Source organism: Heliangelus exortis, chromosome 2 (genome assembly GCF_036169615.1).
Source record: "Heliangelus exortis chromosome 2, bHelExo1.hap1, whole genome shotgun sequence".
Taxonomy (NCBI): domain Eukaryota; kingdom Metazoa; phylum Chordata; class Aves; order Apodiformes; family Trochilidae; genus Heliangelus; species Heliangelus exortis.
In genome coordinates this window covers 64,565,670-64,582,745 of record NC_092423.1, presented here as the reverse complement: position 1 = coordinate 64,582,745, position 17,076 = coordinate 64,565,670, and the positions used below count along the sequence as shown (strand labels likewise).

At 37.0% G+C, this 17,076-nt stretch overlaps 1 protein-coding gene across 10 annotated transcripts in view; it reads right to left on the bottom strand.

Annotated features, from left to right (window-relative positions):
- The window catches only part of MAK (male germ cell associated kinase), a 28,419-nt gene extending 11,688 nt beyond the window's left edge, over positions 1-16,731 (bottom strand). For 8 of the 10 annotated variants that reach the window (XR_011724364.1, XR_011724363.1, XR_011724365.1 and 5 more), the window contains exons 1-8: positions 16,588-16,731; positions 11,135-11,466; positions 9,372-9,426; positions 8,310-8,431; positions 7,169-7,248; positions 5,331-5,463; positions 5,065-5,236; positions 874-1,041 (exon numbers count right to left, since the gene is read on the bottom strand). Coding sequence is in view for 7 of the 10 variants with exons in the window: in XM_071736456.1 (XP_071592557.1) it covers positions 874-1,041; positions 5,065-5,236; positions 5,331-5,463; positions 7,169-7,248; positions 8,310-8,431; positions 9,372-9,426; positions 11,135-11,235 (831 nt within the window). In the remaining 3 variants the exon portion in view is untranslated. Of the gene's footprint in view, positions 1-873; positions 1,042-5,064; positions 5,237-5,330; positions 5,464-7,168; positions 7,249-8,309; positions 8,432-9,371; positions 9,427-11,134; positions 11,467-15,312; positions 15,421-16,431; positions 16,527-16,587 lie in introns of those variants that run through there. The other 2 variants (XM_071736454.1, XM_071736453.1) reach the window with 2 other exon arrangements.
- Positions 16,732-17,076: the final 345 nt, after the last annotated feature.

Sequence of the window (17,076 nt, the reverse complement as noted above, 5' to 3'; positions counted from 1 at the left end):
TTAAAATCCCTTTTGGCTGTGAATTGCACAGCTGCTGCAGCTGCTTCCTTGACAACTCAGTGCTTTATGGAAGAAAAAAAACAGCTTTTGCCCATACCATATTCTGTGTAAAGATATACAAAACCAGACTACAGTTAGATTTCAGTGAATGTAACAATAGATATGCTTTCTGAAGTGGAGAGAAATGGTTGCTCTACTTAGTACCATCTGCTTGACCACTTCTGAAGCACTTACATTACATCCATCTCGAATTACTTGCAATACATCCTTTTTCTTTCCCAATTGTATTCCCCTTTTATACCTTCTAAATAGGATTATGTTAGGTATGAATACTAAAAAAAGAAAAATTAGTGGAATGTAACCATCTTGAAACATGTTTTTTTTAATTAACTTGGAGAAAAACTGATTTTTTTTGACCCACTGGTATGTTCTGCACAAAGTTCTTTCCTTATCATTTAGTATATTTTATGTCCCATCTCCAAGTAAAAATAATCCTTAGCTCTTCCATACTGCTTTCTATCTGCAGCTTCACAAAAAGCAAAGCTCAATTTTCAACATCCCCCTTTGTACAAACAGGGGAGGAAAAAGAGGGCAGCAGAAGTGACTTATAGGTACAGTTCTGGAACCTTGCAGCCCAGATATTTCTCTGTCCAGTGCAGAGAAAGTTTCAGAATATGCCAATACAGAAAACAGAACTGCAGAAATAATTAAAGAGCTAACAATGTCTGCTAAGCCACTCAGTCTCATTCCCACCTAAGTGTTAAAAATGAGGAGACTTTTCTCAGGCCATCAGTATTATGATAATCGATTTCTGTATCTACAGTTTTTTAGCAACGCAAGAAAATTAATTCTGATTCATTCAGGTGCTCAGACCTGACTTGCTGTAGGTCTCTTCTTTGGATTCCAGTTCAGCATGTCACTCATAAGCTGTATTGCTTCGTTGCTTGCATTTGGGATGAGAGTTTTTAGGCTTATAGGGACACATTGTGGGAAACGGAAATTCATGGCAGAAGCAAGGTGGTATCCTTCTGGCCAGTCACTCTGTTTCAAAGGAAAGAAAAATGAGCACCAAAAAAGAGCAGAGACTATACATCTTTGAACATTAGAATAAATTTAATTTTATGCAGCTTCAAGTCATGCTTGGTTTGAGTAGCTCCATCCTACACAGTGGCAAACAAGCTTTCTTATTTTCCATTACAGTTATTACACCACCAGAGAACATCAGTCTCTGATGACACTCCTCAAGCTCTCCTGTAGGTAAAGGTGGAAAAAACATCACTGTGTGCCTTCTGTCTGAAGAATAGCATGCAGCAGTACCAGAAACAGTATTAAACATCCCATCTATCACAGAAATTAGCTCAAACAGCTGACTTCAACATACCTTCTTTTTGAGAATTGAGGTGAGGCCTTTCCACCCAGCACACCATGGTGCAGCCTATACATTATACAACTGATTCTACCATTAAAATAGTCAGTGATAAGATTACACAAGCCACAACTGCAACAGAAAAAAGCTATGACCACCAGATGAGAGTTGGGTTGGTTTTGGTTTTTTTGGATTTTTTGAGAGTTTATCTTTCCAAAAGTAAACTCTAAATCCTTTGTTGCTTGATATTGCTTGAATACAGAACCACAGGATTACTGAAGACCTAGAGATCTTCTAGTCCATGCTCTTGTCCCTTTCAGGAAGGTATTAGTCTCAAACAGCTTTGAGCTTCTGGCACTCCACAACTGCTCTAAACAGTCTATTCTTCTCCATAGTAGAAAAATACAGGTTTGCTACAATAAAAGACCATTGCTGAGTGTGCTATCATCCACGGATACCAAGAAGGACTATTTCCTTCTTCCTTCTAGAACAGATATTAGAAGGTCTATTTCTTTTCCTTTCTTCCAGCCTTTCTTTGTGTAGGCTAAATGAAACACCAACAACTGAATTTCTGGGTCTAGGCTTTTTAAATTTTCATTCTTCTCTGGACTCTGATTTTTCTCTGTTGAAAGGCAAATTTTAAAACTGGATATAATACAGCAAGTGGACCAGGAAGATTAACTGACACATCAGTGGACAATATTCCTTTCTTTACATACTAGTATGGTATTTGTTTTTATTGCAACAAAATACTGTTGAAATACAATCCACTATATAGCTCCTACATCCTCTTCTATAGATGTGTTAGTTGGATAGTTACACACAGAAATTTATGTGGCTAATTATTCCTGCACTCTACACACGATTTAAGAAATTTTTAAAGCTATTATTTACAAGAAATTCCAAATTGTCATCTTGTCTTGTAAGATATTCAATCCTTCCCAGCCTGCTATCTACCAAAGAAGTAAAATTTATTCCATCAGAAGGCCCTCAATATAATTGAAAAATTTCATCAAATACAGAATCCCTCAAAAGCCCTATTCAGTCTATCTTTTGTTTTGAATACAAACCAGTAAAGCTTACTTTCTGAATAAGGCTTTCAAAATAGGTATGCACTTAGGCAGTTTGTTTATATAAATACCCTGATGAGAATGTTACGAAGGACAGCATCAGAAACCTTATTGAAGGCAACAGATGATATTACTGCTTCTCTTCTATCCACAAAACTTGTTACACTGCTACAGGAGTAAACTGGATTGATTTGATAGAATTTTATCTTAAATTACCATGTTAGCAATAACTTATCTTTTTAGGTACAACAGTGTTAGCTCTGTTAACACAGTCTATGATAGCAGAGACTGCATGTTGAACTGGAGAAACACAGGGACAGAGTGAAAAGAGTACAGGTGTAAAAATGAAAACCATACTAAAAATTAATTTGGAATTAAAGTCTCATTGCCACCCTTCAGCTAATGAAAATGTATTTCATTAATCTCTGCTCTTCAGATTGTCATCAGCTTTTTCACTACATTGGTGTACAAGTGCACTATTACTGACAGTACTTGAATAGTACAATTTTCTATTTATTATTTATTATATTTATAAAATAAATAAGGCAATATTTTATAAATAAAGCAACTCCAATTATAAAATAAAGCAAAATAGTAGCCTGTCACGATGTAAAAAATCCAAACTCACAGAGGACATTAATATGGTATTATGGACTTAAAGGAAAAAAATAGGAATGAAGATAACTTCTAGGTAAGGCTCCTGTAATTCCTTGTTGCAGGATAATAGAATAAATGAAATGCAGGCCTGAAAAAAATACTATTTGTGAAACTATCTGCAAAACTAGACTATTAAAATAACTGCTTATGTTTTTTTCAGAATACAGAATGCTACTTCACGAGCAGCAAATGCATAATTTTCTTTGCTAATTCCTATCATAATATTTAAGTACTCTTCCCACACAGTGATCTCCCTGAAGAATGCCTTAGCATTGTTGCAAGAAGATAAAAACTCCCACTTCTGCCCAACAGATGACAAGGGCACAAAGGAACTAATTACAGCTTGCTGATCCTAGAGGACTGACTTACAGTGCCTTTAACCCTTAGGGTCTTTAGAACGGGCTACAGTTTTCTCTGAAATACTCAGCTGGTGATGCTCCCTGCTTTTCCAAGCAATCAGCTTGCTCCTCTGGGAAGGACAGAGTGCAAAATCATGATTTGCTTCTGTTCAGTTGTAAGGTTTGAGAAAAAACACAGCAGTCAGCTCAGAGCTGCTCTGTTACTACACAGAGGTAAAATATCTCTGATCTCCCTGCATTTCCAGACCTTGTTTATGCTATACACTGAATATGTTCAAGAAGTTATATATGTTGCTCTCTCTCACAGATATTCTGAATATATATCAAAATGTTCTTATTAGGCATGTGGGCTGTTTAAGAAACCTTCACATCTGTGTTTGAAAACTTGAGTCTTAAAGTACTGCTTATATTTCACATAAATTCTAACACACAATTGTCATAGCAAGTACTGTTTTACACATCACAGCAATTTTCACTTAGCCCTCTAGATACAATTTTCACTTCCACAACACACCATCCATAGGTCTCCACTTCTGACCTTTTATTTGGCTCTGTCATGAGATTGCACCTGTTTCTCAGTATGTTCTCTTGGATGTTTTCCCACCACTCTGAGCTTTGCATGTTCCCAGATATACTTAACCTATTTCTGGTTTGTTTTCTGCTTCTTACTCCTCTATTGCTAACTGCTCCTTTTCTGGACAAAAATTATGCTTCATTTAATATTAGTAGAACACCAATGGAATGGATATTTTCCTCGCCTACCCTGAGGCTTTCAAGATCTAGAGACTCTATTCAGTCAATTATTTCACAAAGTTCTCTTTGCACCCATAAAATATTGATATGTATCTGCCAACTCTTATCCTCCAAAAAATATTTATATTCTATGTTTTTTCCAGTTTATTAAAAATTTCAAAGGTAAACTTATTATTTTCTTGCCTGTTGATGTATCCATTTGCTAAAACAACTTTTTAACTGAAAAGTAATTGCATACATTCTTATATGCACTACCTGAACCTTCTTTGCAATTCTAAATAGCATTTAGCTCTTCCAGAAAATAATTGAAAATTGTTTCCACCCTAAAATATTGCACATTTTTCCTACTACTTTTTATTGCTAATAATATTTCAAGAGATCCGTGTTTAAAATGTTTCCTTTAGGCTTAAAAATAAGAAAAGCATGATTTGCCTTATTTATGGTGCCTTCTATAGGTTCCAAATTCTGGGTGCTGAAATACTCTAATACACTTGCAGGAAAAGAAAGTAAATTGGCTGGGGCAAAATAAAACCCTAGGAGACTTCTGATTTTCTTTTCAATATGCATAGCTTTAAACAACTAAATCAAACAGCTTTATCTGGCCTTCATCATAGGAAAGCAAGGCTACTCGTAACAGTATGATATATAATACATGCCAAAATACAACAAAAGACCAGCATTACATGCCTTAATGGAAGCTTAAAAGAAATACAGTTGAGAAAACCTTAAATTTGTAGTACACTTACTAAAACAGTAATTTAAATGTATGTTCTGAGAGATAACATTTAATGCTTTGAAATTATTTTATTTAACTTTTTATTTTTAAATACCATTGTTTGAATTTTTCTAAAAGTCTTACCTTCTTTGGAGTGCCCAATACTTGGCAAATTTTGAAGATTTCATCTACTTCACCTGTGCCTGGGAAAAGAGGTCTTAGTGTATATAGCTCAGCCATTATGCTGCCAACTGCCCATATATCAATAGGTGAGCTATAAACAGATGATCTTAGCAAAACCTCAGGAGCACGGTACCTATGTGGATGGATAGAAATAAAATATATATTAAAATGGGAAGCAGAGAAAGGTAATTATTTAAGACCATGTATTAAATTCTTAATATACTCACCACCTGGTAGAAACATAATCTGTATATGGTGGCTGAGATCTTAGTTCTCTAGCCAAACCAAAATCTGCTATTTTCACAAGTTCTGGTCCAATACAGAGAAGATTTTCAGGCTTCATATCTCTATGAAAAAATCCTATATAAGACCAGGCAGAAAAGAATAGCAAATAATTATGTCAGCACTTCTTAAAGAGCAATCCCTAATTCAGTCAGCTAAAATTTACTTTGGGATATTTTAGAAGAACATGGCTTTCTGCTTGGTTGTTTTTTTAAAATTCAAAATAAATTAATGATAACCCTCCCCCACAATAGACACAGACATTTCCCCTCCCGTGATTATTACAGGAAGCGTTCCTATATTGACAAATGTGAACTCCCATTAACACACTAAGAAAAATTAATTGGCTAATGCACCAATAACACATAACCAATTTCACAATTCAACTTTTTACAAAAACTACAGCTGTATTGTCATCTTCGTGTAACAGAAAACTGAGCATCTGACACTCTTACTTGATTTATAAAATTTCTTGAACAATTTTTAAGTAGTTTGTTTACTGTAGTGACAATAATTTGCAGACAGACATTTAAAAGATATCAATACTGTACTTAGGAAAGCTGATATTAGTATGCAGTCACAAAGTTTCTTTAATGCTTAGTGTTGGCTTGGGCATCTCTCTCTGTCAAAAACACTTAAGTTGCCAAGAAAATAAAATCTGTTTAGTTAATATACACAATTTGTTATAAATCAATTTGAAATTCATTCTCTACAATAAAGCAATTGATTTCTCCATGCAGAAACTGACAATCACTGTAAGAAAGTGGATAAAATTATTACATGATTTGTAAATGTAAATCTTCGATGTTATAACACCTGGATTCCTCAAATGCTTATGATCAAAGCAAAATATTAATACTTTAACTTAGAAATGGCAGTTTTTAATGAAATCTCTTTCTCATTTCTTCCATTTTGAAATGAGAAAGGAAAAGAGGATGCTAATAATGAGAGAGCAGTATATGATCTTAATCAGAAGGACATGAAACAATGGCATCTGGGTATTTTGTTAGCACTGAGCAGAGCTGATTGTTTATTTGAACATATTTATATTGAGGGCATATAAAAGCCAATCAGAGATCACTAGGAATATTGTTTCTCATTTAATTTTCAGCTTTGGAAAGTTATAAGAATACTGACTTGCAGGATAAGTACAAGAGCAAGAGAGTACATTACCAGTTGAAATGTACAGGAGCTTAATACTAGTATTTCAGAATAAAGTTTGCAGACAGATATTAAACATGAGAGCTAAAAGTTTTGTAAATGCTGTGAAACTTCCTTCTTGTTGTAAGAACACTGCATCTCCTTAGACTGTTCTTACGATTGCTAAAAAAGTCACACCTCTTAAATTATTTAAATACAGATTGTATTTGATAAAAAGAACTTTAATTTCCTAGTGAAAAAAAATATTTTTATGAACAAAACATTAGCTAGAGTATTTCAAGACAGGAGAAAATGCCATTTGTAATGTATCCCTACTCCTTAAATAGATCTTTCTGAGGAAACAAAGGTGTACAGTATGTAACAGCATACGAGTTTGTTTAGTTTGTTTATTCACCTGCCATCTAAGTTAAAAAAAAAATGTACTGAACAATACTGTACAAAAAGATTAAGATCTGATTATAGAAAAACAAGGTTTAGAAATGTCCCGTACTTGAAGCAGACAGAAATATTTTTTTAGAGACAATTAAGAACATTTGCTAGATATTTTTATTTGAATTATTATTGTGCATTATCTTATTTTCTAAAAAAGTGTGACACTTTTAAACTCTAATGTGAAACCTACCGTGTTTATGGATAAAAGCTAGCCCTTGTAATATCTGATACATCATGTTTCTGATGACTGACTCAGGGAACAACTTGTTTCTGTGAAGAAACAGATTAACAACTTCACATAATTAAAAAAAATAACGTATTTTCACAACATACATATTTCTTCATTTTGCATAACACGTCACGAACAGATGAAAACAGACCTGGCAAGTGCTGAGTACAAAGTAAGACAGAAGTAACTAGTTCTGATACCAAGACTCACTTGCTATCAGTCTTTAATTTCACTCACTTTAAGTGCTGCAAAGGCACTTCTCTGCAGAGATGTTAATGCTCCTCTCTCTCTGTAGAAGCTGGCTGGCAAACAGTGTGCTTGACCATCTGGTCATGGAATAAATGCACAGTAAGGTAGCAAGGCAGAGACTGCACAGCTTCCTGCTATGGTAGGTGTGTCAGCAAGTGGTGCCCTTACAGGGACCCTGATTGACAGCAGTGCTACTCAGCTGCAAGGTAGCACTGTCCTAATACCATCAGCAGCAATCTCAAGATGCAAACCTAAGAGCTTCCCATGTAAGGCAATAAGAGTGCACGACAATGTCCGAAGGGAATGCACATTAAAGCCAAAAGAATTCAGCAAGGGAAAATGTAATTGAAAAGGCAGGTCCTATTCCAAAGTCCACCTTGCAAGCTTTGCTTCGTATTGTTTGTCCACGATTGCAACATCACACAGCTGGTCCACATAAAGGTCTCTCTTAAGAGTATTCATGCCTATACATGCAGATGGCCGTCCCACCTTAAGCCAATCCGTGAACAAAAAGTGGAATAAAGTGTTTGTCCAATCTTTTATACATTAAAGGAAAGGCTACTAAAGAAAAGTATTTGGAATTTCTCTCATGGCTCTAAACACCAACATCATCATGCAAGCTATTGTGTACAGTTGAACACACTTATTTCCAAAAGCATTACAACACCTAATATTGTAATGTAAAGCAATGCAGAATTCTACCCTCAGAGAAGCAGGTGCAGCACCTCCTGTTCATATCAGTGGGGCTGCAAGAAGAGCCTAAAACAGAAATTCCAGTGTGTTCTTCAGGACAGCATAAGAACAATTAAATAAAGCATGATAGCACACTATTTGTTCTGTAAAAAAGACATACCTGTCCTTCATTAATTGATAGAGATTTTCCTTCATGTATTCAAATACAAAATAAAGGTGGTCATTTTCTCGTATGACTTCTTTCAATTTTATAACATTGGCATGATTTAGCTTCTTCAGAGACTGTAACAAAGCAAAATATCATTTCAGATAACACCTTTGATTCCTTACCAGAGCTAAATTTTTAATAAGCAAAAGTTTCTAGCATGGAGTTTACAAAACATGACCATATGATAGTCTGCATTTATCTGGTAATCTCTGTTTCAAAGAACAACAAAATAGCATTTTTAAATCATTTCAAAATAAAAGCAGCAGAGATATTAATAGTAGTTTAAAACTTCTATTTCTAGGGATTACATCACAGCTGAGGTGAAGATTAACACAAAAACCTAATTCCCTACACTGAGAGCCAGTTCTGAAGCTGTAACAGCTCTTGCTCACAGAACTGAATAAGAAAACCCAGCAATTTTTTTGTTACAAAATATTCATTAACAAGGGCTCTTTTAAAGGTTTTTTTTTGGAGATACCGTTTATGCGCAACTTCCAGTAAGTTAAACCTAAGCTATGGATACCCATCTCCTTTGCCAGAGAGTTTTGTACATCCAGAAAATCAGATGCCCAAAACATGGGATGACTTGGAATTTAAGCATATGTTTTAAAGTGTTATTCTATCCTTTGGCTTGCCAAAACTCCCAATGCTTTCTACCAATGCCTCAAATACAAATTATGAGGACTGTATATCCACCTAAAAATCTCCCAGTAAAATGAAAGATCATGATCTTAAAACAAAGAAGCACACTCAGACACAAAATCAATTTCTTTATCTTCTCTCAAAGACTGGAGGCTTGGCTATAAAACTCAACCATTGCCAGAGAATAGTGGGATATTTCACAAAGCAGCAGGAGCTCTAGGGAGTACCAGCAGCCCATGCTTTTGTGGAATCTGACAGTCCCATTTAAAGAGTTGAGAATTTGGCTTCATATTTTGACATTGTAAATGCCCTTTTTCTTCATGAAAACCTGCATAACACTTATTTTTAAAGGTGGTATGTCCACCACTTTACCTTGACTTCTCTCAAATTCATACATTCATCCCATGAATAGAACTTTCTTTTCATTCTGAAATACAAGTGCAAGATAAAGTATTTTCAGTGAGCAATGCAGAATGCTTTTAGAACACAAAAAACCTAAAGATGTTATTTTCCAGGTGTAACAGTAGCTGTATTTTGTAGTCAATTTAAAACATTCTAGAATACTTATCTGCAATATAGTTATAACCAAACTCAACTCTCGGAATTGCTAGAAATTTATGTGTTTGGTGACTAATCACTGCAAACATAATTTCAGAGGACTAGTTAGCCAGAGAGACTATGATACTCGAAGGTATTTTTAAAAACATCTTGAAAAAAAAATCCATTAACTTAATTTGAATTGTGCTCTCAATAACAAGAAAAACACAGAAATCATGGATATTTCAAACCAGAAAAATCAGTTCTTTGTGCCTAAGTTGCACACTGTAGGAAACAAGAAAATTATGTTGCAAATCTTGAAATTTGCAAATTACATAGATTGTCTGACACTAGAATCAACTATCTGACTTGATCAGTCATTTTTTCAGTCCTCTTCCAAGATATTAAATACCAAATAAAAATTTGTTTCATAATTTCAAGGAGTACTCATATACATATACAATAGTCTCTAAAAAGTGTTATATATAACAGTTTAATACATTTATCTGTAAGTCTTGCATAGATACAATCATGGATATTTGGTCTTGCTTAGATCTTTGGAAGGGGTTATGAATGTCATACTATTTGCTGTGTTTCTATACAGTTCTAGGACCTAGAATGAAATTATTTAAACCCGAGATTTTAAACTAAACACATCTTCAGCCAAAACTGTCTCCCCCCTGTTTTAAATATCAAACTTAAAAATCATGCACAAGAATTCCAAATTATGAAATAATGGGAATGAGAAACCTTTAGCTTAACAACAATGAAAATAATAAACTGCAGATTATGTTTTAGTTTAATTAATATTAACTTCAGTGCGGTGCTAGCAGTATTATCAGTATTTGAAGAAACCTTAAATTCTCAGAATTTTTTAAAACAAAACCCAGTCAATTATAGTACAATCCTTTTTCTATAAGTGGAGAAAAAAATAATCTCAGAACATATAATTTCTGGTATTTCCACTCATGCTTTTCATGCTGCTTGTGATTCTGTAGGAATATAAGGGAAATTTCACAACTCCTCTAGTACAATTTTTGTTGTTTTGTAATAATCTTTCTAGGCAAGTATGATAATGCTGATGGTTATGCACAACACAACTTAATAAAGATGCAAGGAGACAGCCTTCATTTACACGACCAGATTATTACCTGGGACTATTAACAATGTAAAAATATCTGAAACCTAATGCTGATTCAGGGGAAGGGGGGAGGTATTTCAACTCTATCCATTAAGTTGCATATTCTTAAAATGCATATAAATAAACTCCATAATTATCCAACTGCACATTCAGCTTTGCTTTTGCTTTGGCATTAGCCTAAAAAACATTTTTAGAAGTATGTTCAAACTGAAAAAATGCAGTATGCAACTCTATAAGCCAAGATAAATCAGTAACACATAAACTGATGTCTCTCTTGATCTGTTTGCTGAAGTCTGACTCACGATCATGTTAAGCACCTTAATTAAAAAAAAAAAAAAGATTATTTAAAAAGGGACCTTTTTTCCCTATTCTACACACATGGCAGACTACAATAAAGTTAAAAATCAGAATCTTTAAGCTTTTGCAAATACCCTTACTGAACATAGATATTACATACCTTTTGATAGCCACAAGTTCTCCTGACTCATTGCTCTTCCCCATCAACACACTGCCATAGGTGCCATCACCAAGTTGTTTCATGATTGTGTAACGGTTCATTTTTTTTAAGACCCAGACAGCCAAAACCTTATGAAATTCTAAAACTCCTCTGTTTTATTGAAGTAGTCTTTCCTTCTCAGTTTTCTTAGATAAATCTTCTTCCAGATTGTTTTGCGCTGGTTTATGTCTTCTCATAATGGAGCAGGATATTCACTAGTTTCCTCCAAATTACAGCTATTTTGAGATCCAGATGTGAAGTTTAGGAGACAGAAGAACATTATCACACAGATCCTTAAAAAAACCAACCAAACAAACAAACAAACGGAAATATGTAATTCCTAAATCCTGTAAAATTACAGAAAACAGATACGTTACTATTTACAACAACCTCCTCTTACTATTTTACAACAACCTCCAGATCTGTGTGTATTCTTTAAACAGAACACTACTATATAATTGCTTCCTTTAAATCCTTCAAGGCACAGAAGGTGCCTAGTCTAGGATTAGGGTTACCCTAAGCAGGAACTGGAGAGTCAAGATTACTGTCAAAATTCCTTAGAACTAGAGAAGTTTAAAGCTGGTGTCCTCTGATTAAACTCTTTACTCTTAATTTGCAGACAGAATCCAGGTTCCTAATCTGTACTGATGGCAGGGCTGAAGTTTGTGGAAACAGACAGAAGAACCCAAATTTTGCACAAGTTGTTATGGTATAGGTAGGGTCTGAGTGAAGTGGTGTGGGTCAGCAGTGGGAGCAGGCTTGCAATGCTTAAAGTTATTGAGAAAGTAGGTGGAGAAGCAAGATAAGCACTGTGTTCTTTACAAAAGTAAACTGAGATGTTATAAATATACATGGATAGCCTAGTCTGAAGTTCATAGCATTTTTACTCCATAGCTACCATTAGGATCAGGCACAGCAATGACTGAAAAGGTAAGTTTATTGTGAAATAAATTGCCTGCAAAGAGAATTATAGAGCTTGCATGCATTGGCATGAGAGACTGGATTGGCAGTGTTATTTGGGAATTACATTAAACAATGTTGATTCTTCATCTTTGAATTCATGTAAGCCTAATCCAACCTTGAATCTGAACCCTAGCTTTTGTAACACAATACTAGCTGTCACCAACATTTCAGATGAAGGGCTGTTCCTACAGGTCCTATGCACCCTGATTCTAACCTTAGCAGTGACTGCCTGATAGACACAGTCCTAACCACTGATGTTAAGGCACTGACACAAGCTCCTAACAGTAACTGACTTGTTTACTTATGCCTAGAAAAAACTAACAACCAATCACTGCATCATTTATTCACTGTACCCCAAATGCATAAACATAAATCACTGCTAACTGAACCCCAGCATCAGCTCTGTGTTTTGTCTCTGCTGTCTAAAAATGCAAAATAAAGTTCAAATCAACTGGCATCTACTATCTACCTCTATAGGAGATGCAGAATTCAGCACGGAACTCTCTAGCTTTTTTCCTTATGCCAGAATTAGCTACAGGCTCAGCAAACAGACTACAGAACTGAAATTCACCTGCTAACAACTATCAGGCCTGAGATTTACAGGCCTGGCAAAATTCAGCAGTAAAAGTGGCCTCTTATGAGTGTGAGTGCAGCATGCTCGAGTAGCCCAGCCTCCTGTGTAAAGGAAACATCTGCTCAGACAATGCCCTAACATTTCTAAACTGCTATTACTTGTAATCTGCCTCCTTGGAGAAGTCATAACCTGCACCTTGTTACTCACTGTTGCTTCTGTTACTAGGGAGGAATCTTATATCAGCTGTCAAGATGCCAAAAACAAGCGGCCTAGTGGACATCTCAGTTTTTTATCTTTGCACCAGACAACCACCAGTTTGCCAGTGAAAAATAAGAAATTTTATCCATCCCCCCCAAAAAACACTACAGTAAAATAAGATCACTGATTAATAGTGTATTCTGTAACACAGCTAAATACCAGATTTAACAAAAAGTGACAGTCATAGGCAATTCAAATTATGACCTAGTTTTAAACTGAACTTTCATATATGTAAGCCTATTGCTTTGCTAGGAATTAAGGTTTATCTCTTATTCCCCAAAGTGCTTGCATGTCTTTAACACCTTGAATAATGCTACTTCTACAAGTCTCTATGTTTACTCCAGTATTAAACAGATAATCAAGTGTTTATGCCAAATTAAGATACATATTGCATACGTATCTTGCAAGTTATCAATTACTAGTTATAGATAGATATTAAAAAAACACAACAAAAGCTTCCTGAAAATATTCTAATACATATTTCAGAAAAAAGCACCTGTATCTAAAGCATCAGCACTGATAAACTGTGTATGCATTTTGTGTATACATATACATACACAGATAATACAAAGCAAAGTTATATATACAGGATTTTGGTTCCTTTTTTTCCTTTGTTTCAACAGGTATCACTGTACATTGTTTAAGGAGTGGTTTTCAAAGGAGATTCAGCAATACTTGTCAATCATGGCCCTAGCCTGAACTCCTGCAGATAAACACATTAGAAATTTGGAGAACTTGAATGCATTACATGCCCAACCTTTTGCTCTCTAACAAAGTGATCCAAAATACGAAGATGGAAACCTCTGTATTTGCAATAAACAAACCCAGATCTAAAGGGTAAACTCAAGTTTTGATCTCTAAAGGCTCTAAAAATCCTATCAACTTTCCAAGTAATTTTTCGAGTATAAATTAATCACATACTTTAAAAATTATTTCTTTTTTGCATTCCACATAATTGTGCATTTTGTCTGGTTTTTAATATATTTTATTGTCTTATTCCTTTTCTGCTGTATACTGTAATTTTTAAGGTACAAAGACACTTAAGTGAAGGAAAGAAATGTTGGCACATTCCTTCAGCAGTCAACTGTGTCAAAATTGCTCTACGGAAATGCACATAAACAGGTGTGAAAACTGCACTGCCTGATAATTTTTATGTACCATCACACATATTACATATGTTCAGTACCACCCTGAGGCATGCTAGGCCATTCCACCAGTGACTCTCAAAAAAGAGCTCTCTTGGTCACTAAGACTGACTAAACAAGTGCAGTGAAAAAAATGACTGCAGGTATCACACTTGACGATAAGCTCTTGTCCAAATTTTTAGAGAAATCATCTTTAATGCAGAAGTATCTCAAAAACCATAGCCTTGTGGAAAACTAATGTTATGGCAGTGCATAACATGTTATGGCATGCAGCAATCTGTAAGAAATGCTGGAGGGTGACAGAGGTTTGCTAACCACAAAGTAGAGCACTGGATCCTGCAAGATTCTAACAGACAAGATCACTGGTATTAGGTACTTGTGTTTATCAGCCTGGTGTGACATGGGGGTCAAGGGTTTCTTTTGCTCTTATGGGAATTACAGAGCACAATGACTTAGGATATAAACACTCTAGAGATTCAAATATCACTACAACAGGCTCCTGCATACTTTCTACTTTGCACCACACATACCCAGCTCAGGTGTGCAATTCTTTTCTTTGGGGTCTCTATTTTTTTCAAGCTTGCAGCTCAGCTTTCTCTTCAGTACCAACTTGGGAAAAAGCAAGGGCTCAGTCTAGATTTTCTGACTCATGCAAACCTTTCCCTTCACAAAGCTTACATGATATTATTTCCTCAGTTATATAAAGCTCCAAAATGTGTTATTGTTGTAATAGTTATCTACCAAAATGAAAAGAAAAACACAACAGTAAACAACAGCTTGTTTTATACTCTTAATGACATACTGCCTATAATCTCTTCACACAAGATTAGGGAAGGATTAAAGTGGGGGACAAATAGAGGACAAAACACAGTAGCTTTAAAGAATATAGTATTTGTGTAAAGTTAGAGAATCTGAAAAAGTATCAAGTAATTTAAGCAAATTTTCAAATTTACTGTATTAGTGGTGTTTTATTTTAAGCACTTGCAACACTCTTAAATTACTTCAGATGTCTGAAATGCATTTCAAAGTGTAATGAAGAACGGCAAATAATCTGCATTTGTGCTGAGAAAGTATTATACATTACCAGAAGTTTTACACTTGCATGCTAAAGAAAAAAAAGACCACTCTCAAAACACAAACTAGGATATATGACCTGATAAAGACCTCCCATATAAGCAAAATAACCAAATTTCACCAACCTGTTCACAGTAACTGCTGAAATCACCAAAACTGTTCAGATATCATGGTACTACCCTCAATGATCAAGCTGGCAGCATGGCACAGTACAGAATGTATGCTGATACAAACTTTTAAAGTAAAAAAACCAAACAAAAGCAGCAACCATAAAATAACAGAAAAGTTTTACAAACCTTTGTAGACACTGCATATTACTAAAGCTGACAGTAATTAGATCCCATGATATGTGGATCTAGTTCTTAAGATTAAATCCATTACTCTAAAGACCAGCAGCTACTTAAATTTGTGACTATTCAAATGCAAGCAATAAGTTAATAACACTTATCTGTGTTATTATTTGTGTTATTATCAAATACTTGCACTTTTCAAATACACTGCCTTACATTTATTTTTTTTGAAAAGCCTCTTCCAAAGTCTAAGGCACTTACTTGTATCAGGCATTCAGGACAGGGCATATCAAAAAGCAGGAACTCTAGTATGCTGGAAATATTTCCCCTCATTTTCTTCCCAACCAGGTTTGGTCTCAAACAAAAATGATCGACACCAACTTTTCCAGCATGTTTCAAGTCACCTGTCTGGATGCTGCCACCCTGGGCCAGCAAGTTTACTTCTTCTCACCCCCTTGAAAACTCTTCTACCATGCAATGAGCTGTATGTACAGCGGGCTTCAGGGCAGTAATGGTTTCAGTGAGACTTGCTGCCAAACCTTCAAGTTTCCTGCCTAGGGCAGGGTCCAGAAGAAACAGAGACTACTCATCTTTCAACATCCCTGCATCACTGTAACCCCATTTCCATGCCAATTTTAGTTTCAGCTGATGAGACTCAGTTACCTCCCTCAGTACATGCTCCTGGTGGCACGGGGGGTGCAAGTCTCACTTATTTAGGCTGTGAAACTCAAGCCCTCCTGGCCTGGAAGTTTCACCCTGGTTCTCATGCATAAAAATTCACCTTTTCTCATCAACTCTGAACATGTCAGTGTGTAAAGGCCTGGCCCTGCCCTGATGAGCCGAAGCAGGCAGAATCCCCACCTCCACATGCTCCGCAGCCAGGAAATTTCGCTCCTAAACCCAGCACCGCAGAGCCAGCAGCGCCCTACACACGCGAGGAAACACCCGGACCACCCCAAACCCGCCCTGGGGGCAGCCCCCCCTGCTCAGGGACGGACGGCGAACCCCAGGCTGTTACCGCTCCTTAGCCGGCAGCTCCTTGTTCCCGGTGGGACCAGGCGGGCCGCCAGCACCCTCCCAAGACTCCCACCCTCCCCACTGCCCACTCACTGGGGCGCTGCGGGCGGTGCCAGCCGAGCGGGCCGCCCCACCACCGCCGCCGCCGAACCCCCGGCCCGCCAACCGCCGCCAGCCGCCGCCGGGCCGCTCTGCCGCGTCACCGGGGCAACGGCGCTGAGCGACCGCGGGGCTGAGGCGGGGAGGGTCACGGGAGGGATGTGGGGGGTGGGTGGGGAGAAAGCTGCCGCCGGGTCCGCCCCTCTCGCCTCGGTCAGATGGTGCAGAAGGCGTGCCCGGGGGTTTCGGTGTACGCGGGGGTGTCGGTGTGCCCGGGGGTGTCGGTGTGCCCGGGGGTGTACGTGTGCGGACGCCCCGGGACCGCCCGAGCGGGCAGGTGTGGGTCGGGGGCGTTTCCAGAGCAGGCAGGAGGGGAGGGTGGCAAAGTACCGGCGTGAGGAGCCCAGACCCGGTGAGAGAGCCACGGAAGGAGCCGTGTCACATGTTCCCTGAAGGTGGCACCGCAGTACATGAGAACGTCTT